Source organism: Crinia signifera, chromosome 3 (genome assembly GCF_055691185.1).
Source record: "Crinia signifera chromosome 3, ASM5569118v1, whole genome shotgun sequence".
Taxonomy (NCBI): Eukaryota; Metazoa; Chordata; class Amphibia; order Anura; family Myobatrachidae; genus Crinia; species Crinia signifera.
This window is the reverse complement of record NC_139219.1, coordinates 237037451-237046567: the sequence shown is the minus strand read 5'-3', so window position 1 is coordinate 237046567 and position 9117 is coordinate 237037451. Positions and strand designations below refer to the sequence as shown.

Below are 9117 nucleotides of genomic sequence, written 5' to 3'. Positions count from 1 at the left end.
TGTCCGGGGGGGTCTCTGTGATAGCTAGCACCAGGGACATGGGGGAGGGGAGATTACAGCCTCCCCGTGTGGTCCGGACCGTCCGGTTTTTGCTACATGCCCGGACCATACAGGGAGGCTTTATTCTACCCCTCCTCCTCTCCCTGGTGATATGTGTCACAGGCAGCCCCCCGGACAGGACACCCCCGGACAGGACACCCCCTGGACCGGATGCTGCAAGCTCCAAAATGCAGAGTTTGATGTCCGGTCCGGCGGTCCGGGGGTCTTGTCCTGGTCCGGTTTTTACCCATACCCTCATTTTTTCGGTCATCAAACAGTACTGTAGATGCTATATGGTGGGCGACCACTAGATGTCGTCGTCGTTTTTCCTGCTCTCCGCACTGCCGGTGCCCTTCTCTCTATGTTTCTCCTCTCGCTTCTCCCGGGCCTCGGAGAGGGGGTGGGCCGGTGGGGGTGATCTCCATGTTGCGTGACTACCTTCCGCCCTGTCAGAGGGAGGCTGCGTAGGCTGGCGCGGGGGGCCACCGCCATATTCTCCTGTCCTTCTCTGGAGTCTGGCGTCTGGCGTCTAGGGCGCAGTGGCTGAGACTGTTTATATATCAGCCCCATCTGGAGTGTAAGTATTGGGGGCATAGCTTAATGCCTCCCATTCATTTCTCTTTGGTAACAAGGTATGTACCTAATGGTGGCCATGCCATCATGTACCTGCGCCCACAGCCTGGCGGCGCTGGCACTTATGCAAGCATCCTAGATGTGGGTGAACAACACTGTCCTGGGTCAGGTTACTCTGATGGTTATCAAGTTATTGATAAAACTACATTTTAATAGTCGTTATACATTAGGTCAGGTTCTACTGTGCAGTAATGCAGTATATTATTGGATACATAGTATAGGACATGCTCTATGCTACCTTAGAGGCAGGCATTGCTAGCTTATATCACACATATAGGTGTCAGGCTGTATTATTAGGCTAGCTTATATAATTCTGGATCTGCCCATACAGCCTTCATAAACCTCTCCTATCCAATCCTATCCCACTGTACAGTACACACATAACCTCACTTTTTTTCTCTTTCTCATGTGCCCATCCTCCTGACCCCAGGCCAAAATTGCTGTGTGACCATGTCATACAGATCGCCAATCACCTTAGAAATCTGGTTGGACCATTATGCAATAGATAGCACCTATCCTGGCTGCACTAGACTATAAACATTATAAATACATAAAGCTGAAAAGATCATTTTACTTGATATTTTGTCCCATATTGTTATTGGCTGCTGCGAGGACAGGTCCCGGTATCAGCAAGTACATACATACTTGCCGATGTGTGGCGGGGGCCATGCTGCATTTTGTAGCATGGCCCTAGTCAATGATCTGCTGTGTAATAATAATAATAATAATAGACTGTAGCCTGTATATCCTCCAGAGGCTGTTGTCTCTTAACTTTCTGAATAATAATAAAATCTCATAAATCAGCATGAAGTGTCCCAGGGCAAGACTGGAAATGTGTTGTTACCATCCCCAGTTAGATGGTAGTCCAGCTGACCCTCTGGAAAAGTCAGGTGGCACAAGCCAGGTCAGGTCCCTCCACACATTCCATGATGGGCACAAAGTTACCAGAGCCACGCTTTACGTGTTGTGGATCCTTCCTCAGAAGCGTGGTTATGACTCTGGCATAGTCCAGTATTTAAAGGCCGGTGGGTCACGAACACCTGCGTCCGATTTCCTGTTTAGAAGGCACCCTTGCAAGTGTCTTGAGGCACCCCAGGGTACCACGGCACACAGTTTGGGAACCACTGCATTAGGGACATTGTAGAGTGACACCCTTTTACCACTGTTCTACAGAACAGGGGGCAAACCGCTTTTGCGGCACATAAAAGGTATTCCTATATTGTGAAAATTGCGACGGAGGAGCGCATATGACCGCTACTTCTGGTTCTTTGGAACACAGTCATATAAGATCTGTTTGGGTACGCATGCCTAGTTATAATCATAAACAGGAAATAGGACACAGGTGTGCATTACTTACCGGCATTTAAATACTGGGCTACGCCAGAGCCAAAACCACGCTTCTGAGGAAGGATCCGTAAAGCGGGGCTCTGGTAACTTTGTGCCCATCGTGGAGGGACCTGGCTTGTGCCACCTGACTTTTCTTGAGGGTCAACTGGACTACCATCTAATTGGGGACAGTAATGACACATGTTCCAGTCTTGCCTTGGGACACTTATTTTCATGCTGATTTATGTTATTTTATTATTAATCAGAAAGTTAAGAGACAACCTCTGGAGAATATACATGCTCCAGTTTAAAGCGACAGTATTCCTTTATTCCCATCCAACTTGGAGCACTGTCTAAGCTTTTTTTTTTTTTATGTTTCAAGTGTACTGGATGTCACTTTTCACTTAAGCTTTTTAGCTACAGCACAGTTTGTATTTGGGCACTTCAATAATAGACTGAGCCCTGCTTTTGACAAATCTGACCAAAGTACAGTCTCACAGAAGTATTGTGGCTTTTGCAAAAGCTAAGTCCTGGGCTTTCTTGCGTGCAGCCCACTATCCCTTTTAATAAGTCAGATGATGCGACCTGACACTGAACTTCACCTTGGAGTGCAGCTTGTTTCTTTTTCCTTGCCTCTTTTTTTTTTTTTTTTACCATCCTAAGCATCCACCTGTTCAATCTGGGGTCGAGTTTCTTCTTGCAGCCATGTCCGGGTAGGTTGGATATCTGATGGAATTTAAACTTCATAATATTTTATAACTAGTCAGGAACATGAGGTCTTATGAAATCCTTCGCTTTAACCTTAAGCAATACATAAAAAATCCTCAAGATGGCACCACTGCACTATTAGCTAGCAGCTGCAAGGAGCGGAGTCCATACCTTCTATTGATATCAGAGCTCTACTTGTAAAGGTGCGTACCCACGGTAAGATATAGTGCAAAATCTAGCACACTATCTAGCTAGTTTCGAATAGCATGCTAGATATTACCGTGTGTACGCACTATCCAACGTACGATGCGCGCTCCCGCCGGTCGTCTGGGAGGAAGCTGCTCGGGTGAGCATGCAACTCAATCTGGCTAGAAAGCATAAGATAGTATAGTGTAGTACAGATGTGATGTCATATCGTATATGATATCTTATGCACATTGTAAGTTATTTTAAGCACAAATCTTATGCTTTTGACCACTGGGACTTTCCTGGTAAATCGTATACAATATCATACGGAAGATAAAGCGTACCGTGGGTACGCACCTTAATGAATTAAGAAGGGTAATACAAAAGTAATGGATAAAGTCTAATTGTAAAATATAAACAGTTTAATTATAAAGGACTCGCAGGTTAGGCTATAAAAATAGCATATAAGCAATTTATTCCATTAAGAAATTATTAAAAAGAACAATATAAAAGTGCAACTTGGAAGAAAGAAGCAGTACTGTAGGTATTCATTTAAATACTCCTAATGGATTGGGGCTGATAGTACACTGCATGAAGAAAGCTTCAGCATATGACTTGAGGAGATATTACCAGGCTTGATAAGGTATGTGCTGCACATACTTTTTGAACTAGATCGTATTGAATCGCACGCAAATCGCATATAATTATTGTACTGTGTATGGGCAATTTTACACAGTTGTTCAGGTCTCCTGGAAACCCAATGACCTGCTGTGTCCTGTACCATAGCTGGAGAGTGATGATAATCCTATTAAGCAGTCAATGATAGAGTAGGTGCAAGCCTTATAGAATGCAGAAGGACGTAAAAGGCACCTAGCATGTTTCTCTAGGGTGTCATCCGTAGTATATCTGAGGATTTCTCCTATACACTGCTATCCTCTCCATCCTAAAGGCCCATACACACGGGGCGATTTCGAGCTGAAAGCAGCTCAGTTTTGTCATTTAAGCTACTTTGAGCTCAAAAGCCGCCCAGTGTGTATTGGCCAGAGATGAGCGCTGGTATCGCTGTCCATACACGCTGGACAAAATTGCCCAGTTTGTATGGACCTTTACTTATACTATACTCCTCCCTTATAGTTAATTTCAACCCTCCTTCTCCTGCTATTAATTTCTGAGAACACCCAACCAAGTTATTTCATTCTTCTCTTCCTTTCATCAAGTATCCCCCCCCCCCCCTCTCCTCCCCTGTTGTCCTCTCTTGCTCTGTAATTTGTTTTTACCTTTTGGTAAGTTCTTTGCCCCCTTCACTGGCCAGTAACGCATGTGCCCTGTAATTTTCTCCCCTCCAGCAAGCTGTTATTTAACTTCCAGATCTTCTCTATCTGGCTAGTGCCAGCAGTTATAACTTTTGTACTGATTGTGTGATGCAAATACCATGAAACATCCATTGATATCTTATTGAAAAGCTTTCAATCCAAATGTATGTAAGCTATTTCTGCTGGTAATGATGGTTGTAGGTACAAATCATTCACCATCTGTTAGTTTAGCATTTGCCTTTATTGATCCACTGTGAGAAAAGTGGTTGGCAGTGGATCTGAACAATAAGGCAGAGTGGCAGCATTGTTATGGGTACAGCTGGGGGCAATAATTCTGTAGGAGGTAACCGTTGCCTGTGAGGCAGTGCTATTTCTGGCTCCTTTCTCTTACCTTTTTCTTCATAGTTTTATGTTTGTATTTGTAGGCTCAGCGAACATTTGGTTGCCTAGGACATTTTCCTCTTCATCATTCTGTGGGCAGAGTGGACAACAGCTGTAAGTAATATACAATTATTTCTGAGATTAAAGCTGGGTACCTGCTATACAACATATTGGCCACTATTGCAATCCAGGGTGGATCGAAGCCACCATCGAATAGCGTATACATCCAGTTCAACATTTAATGAATGCAGGCTGTTAACATTGATATTGTAACAATGTTCTATGGTAGATTATGCATTGTTTACAGGGGCACTATATATTGTTACATCGTATCGGCCCATCGCAGGATTACCACGTTGTTAGGTGTATACCCAGCTTTTACACAATTGGATGTTTGGAACATTTTGTTCCTGTGGCATATCTTGTTTTCTACTAACTTCACGTGTAGAACATTTCATTTTATTTAGCAATTAATGGTCTTCAGACAAATGGAATATTTTAATCTGTTTTTTAGATTGCAGAAATATGAATGAGCATCCGAAGAAACGGAAAAGGAAGACCTCCTTTCCTTCCCGCTATGCGGTACAGACTGCTACAGTCACTTCTCCAGGTATGTGGGTCGCTGGCAGTGTGTTCAGGTGCCTGTGTTACGCATGTCTTCTAGAACATTGTCTGTTTATGTAGAGATACTTTAAATATAGATCTTTTTTATTTCCCCCCCAGAGGTTGCTGTTCCAGTCAAAACTGTTGAGAACAATGGAATATTTTTTGATCACTGTTACAGCGTCTGCTCTATAATTCAGGCTGATCCTAAAGTTCCTGAGACTGAAGGTGAGTAGAATTAGAAAGAAATCGCTATTAGGTTTAGGATGAGATCTCCCCACCCTGTCCCCCTCCCATACCATAATGGTGCTACTCCTCCCTTGGTTATCTATTGTAGCAACACCTCACATGTAATTAGTATGTGCAAGTTATGTACATTACTTTTACACATTTAATGGCTCTTTCATGTTTTTACTGCATATTAGAGGATATTACGACATAGGGGGGTATTCAATGTCAGGGTCACGGCAGTCGAGCTTGCTCGACCGCCATGACCCAGTCCCGTTCTCGGTCAGCTCGACCGAGAACACGCAGGCGGGATTCAATGTCCCGCCTGCCGGGGAGCGAAAAGGGGGCGTGGCCGCGAGTTGCCGCCGGGAAGAGGCGAGCTGCAGCCGGCAGCTCGTCACTTCCCGGCTTTTCTCGGCAGAACGAGCCCGACAGCTAGAGATGTCGGACTCGTTCTGCCGAGATACCCTGCTCAATGCTGTCGGGGGAGACAGCATTGAATAGGGCCCGGCGGGCATCTCCCCGATGGGAGGTGCTCGCCGGAGATTGAATATCCCCCTAACACTTAAAATGCAGTTTTAGGGAAACAACTAATAGTACTTATCAATGGTCTATCATTACCCCTTTCCACCATAATCCTTCCTATCCTGTTTCTGTCCCTTTTCAATACAAGGAGCAGTGTTCTCACTCCCCTAATTTGTGAATGGTACATTCATGTAGACAGGACGTTCAGATTATTGGCAATATGCTGTCTGCATAAAGCTTTGTCATGGCGTGAGTGAGTAAAGTTGCTGCAAGTCTCCTAACTACAGCAGTAGACCTGGTAGATTGGAGGAAACGGCAGACCCTGTATTCAGTATTATTATTTTGTCTAGTGAACACTTAAAATAGGCAAGGCAGATTCCTTCCCGATATATTACAATTTACTTGTACAGATGGAAAAGTTGTCTAGAAAGAATTGATATTTTGTTTAGAAAGTGTCCATACAACAGCGTTCTCTTTTTCTTTTTTAATAAAAATGTGGTTATATCCGAAAATATTAACAGAATTGTCCACATTTGGAAAAACTCCACCACTTAAGATAGGCCCAACCATGTGGGTTCTCTCACTGAGGCAACATGACACCAGAGCTCTGCTTAGTGCCAGGTAGGGACTCCAAGTAAGGAAAAGATAAAGGGCTGTTTTAAATGCTGCCGGTGAGGGGGACTACCGCAAGGGTGGCTTGTTTTTGGTGAGGATTGCCAAAAACAAGCCATCCTCTCCGGTTAACCCCCACACTGGCCACTCGCCCTATTCAACATTCCGGGGGACTCGGAGGATGGTAAGATTCGCTGCCAATGCAGTGAGCCCGCTGCAATCACCTGCGAGCCTTGCCGTTTTGACGGCTGCACTTGCCGTTTCCACCTCACCGGAAAAATGGTGAGTGCAGGGGGTCAGTTAAATACTGACCCACGTGCTGATGGCACTGCTCGCCGTCACAGCTTGCTAAAAAGCATTGAATATACCCCAATGATGGATGAATATACTTGAACTACGGCTCTTTAAATAAAAAAAATAAAATTGAATGATTGATACTCTACTAACAATCTAATGTAGGAGCAGGATGAAAAGCAGAAACTTCACCTAAAATTTATTTTGTTTTCATAAATCTGTGTGATCTGTATAAGAAATGTTATTCTGTTTGCTCTCTAGAGGAACCACCCAGTACCAATGGAGAAAGCAGAGAGATTTGCGAGTCTCCTACATTAATTCCCCAACCAGCTCATGAAGACGCAGTAGTAGAAGTCCATACAGAAGAGCCAGAATGTGTTCCATCACCTGTCACTGAGGAGGAAATAAAGGATATCCCACTTCCGATACATGAGAATCCAGAGAACAGCCCTTCATCCAACCTGACTGCAGCTCAAAAGTGGCCATTACTGAGGGCCAACAGCAGCGGCTTGTTCCGCTGTGAGCAGTGTGATTACAACAGCAAGTATTTCTCTGACCTAAAGCAGCATATGATACTGAAGCACAAGTGTACAGAGTCTCACATCTGCAAGGTGTGTAAACAAAGTTTCTCTAGTGACGATTTGTTGCTGGAACATGGCAAAGTGCATGAGGAGGAGCAACTGAAGTGTAAGCACTGTGACTACAAGACCAATTCCTTTGAGAACCTCAGCCAGCATGTGGCAGATGCTCATTTCAATGATTTTCTCTACTGGTGCGAGCAATGTGACTTGCAGTTTTGCACAAGTAGTGAACTGTACCTTCACTTTCAGGAGCACAGTTGTGATGAACAATACCTATGCCAGTTCTGTGAGCATGAGACTAATGATCCCGAGGATCTGCACAGTCATGTAGTCAATGAACACACGTGCCGTCTAATAGAGCTCAGTGATGCCTATAACAATGGAGGACGTGGAGAGTTCAGTCTCTTAAACAAAATCAGCTTTGATAAATGTAAAAACTTCTTTGTCTGCCAAGTATGCGGCTTTAGCAGCAGGCTCCACACTAATGTGAATAGGCATGTTGCAATAGAACACACTCGTTTCTACCCTCATGTCTGCGATGACTGCGGGAAAGGGTTTTCTGGCATGCTGGAGTATAGTCAGCATTTAAACTTGCATTCCTCTGAGGGGGTGTACCTGTGCCAATATTGTGAATACTCAACAGGTCAGCTAGAGGATCTGAAAACTCACCTAGATTTTCGGCATTCTGTTGATTTGCCTCATAAGTGCGGAAACTGCCTTTTGAGGTTTGGAGCGGAAGAAGAACTTAAAAACCATCTCCAGACACATGAGAGAACATGATCTATTCTTTCATCATGTCGCATGTCAGGGCTGTTCGCTTGCAAAGACCTTCTGTTCCCTGCTAAGGATTTCTGTATGCAATATGAGAAAACGCTAAATATTTAAATGTCTAAAGCTTCTTAGCTCCTTATCGGTCTGGCAGATTCTGTGTTCTAGAATTGTATTCATTATGTTTAAAAATAATAAATCTGCCTTTCCTAGGGAATATAATCTATGTAAATCATAATCTGAACACTGCTTTTTGTTATGCAGCAGTTGACTAATTGTAGTGAAAACAATGAACGTAAAATCACACCTAATGTGGGATGCTTGGGGAAGATATCTGAAGTATGGTACACTTTAAACTATATTCCCTAGTGCTGTTGTGTTACATTTTTTCTTTTTTTAAGTGTATGAAGTTTTGATGCCCAATTATGGAACACCTAATATACTGTAGGATCTAATAAAATGATTGGAAGCAGGGTATTTATGTTCTGTATGTGTGGAAATATTAAATTGGGAATACTTGTAAATGGCTTACTGATTTGTTCCTTGTTGTAAACCCTTGCACAAATTTAATGTATTAACTGTTAACGCCTGTTCTACTGTGTTTCCCTGATAATTAGACACTCTTATTTATTTTTCAGCAAAAAACACCATAAGGCTTATTTTCGGGGTAGGACTTATTTTAATTTACAGTCCTTTTATAGCACCATGCCCCCAGTCCTGCTTTCACAGCCCCCAGTCCTCCTTTTACAGCACCATTCCCCCAGTCCTGCTCCTCACCTACAACACTCTTCCAGTTGTTCTTCTTACTTTCCGCCGGCACTGCTGCTTCTCCGCTCCCACCATGTACAGAAGCCGCATGATGAGCACGGTGACATCATCCGCAGGGCACAATGTATCCCTGGGACAGGAGCTGAAGTCTT

The 9117-nt window shown here is 43.8% G+C and overlaps 1 protein-coding gene across 1 annotated transcript; it reads left to right on the top strand.

Moving 5' to 3' along the window:
* The first annotated feature begins 241 nt into the window (after positions 1-241).
* On the top strand, positions 242-8742 carry ZNF639 (zinc finger protein 639). Its single transcript, XM_083177713.1, has 5 exons — positions 242-616; positions 4631-4700; positions 5101-5196; positions 5310-5417; positions 7110-8742. Exons 3-5 carry the CDS (start codon positions 5112-5114, stop codon positions 8207-8209), a joined length of 1293 nt encoding a protein of 430 aa, XP_083033839.1. The 5' UTR covers positions 242-616; positions 4631-4700; positions 5101-5111; the 3' UTR covers positions 8210-8742.
* The last annotated feature ends 375 nt before the right edge of the window (positions 8743-9117 follow it).

Coding starts and splice junctions, on each gene's coding strand:
- ZNF639 (XM_083177713.1), top strand. CDS start 5,112: ATGAATGAGCATCCGAAGAAACGGAAAAGGAAGACCTCCTTTCCTTCC. Junction 5,197..5,309: donor TGCTACAGTCACTTCTCCAG/GTATGTGGGTCG, acceptor TTTCCCCCCCAG/AGGTTGCTGTTCCAGTCAAA. Junction 5,418..7,109: donor TAAAGTTCCTGAGACTGAAG/GTGAGTAGAATT, acceptor TTTGCTCTCTAG/AGGAACCACCCAGTACCAAT.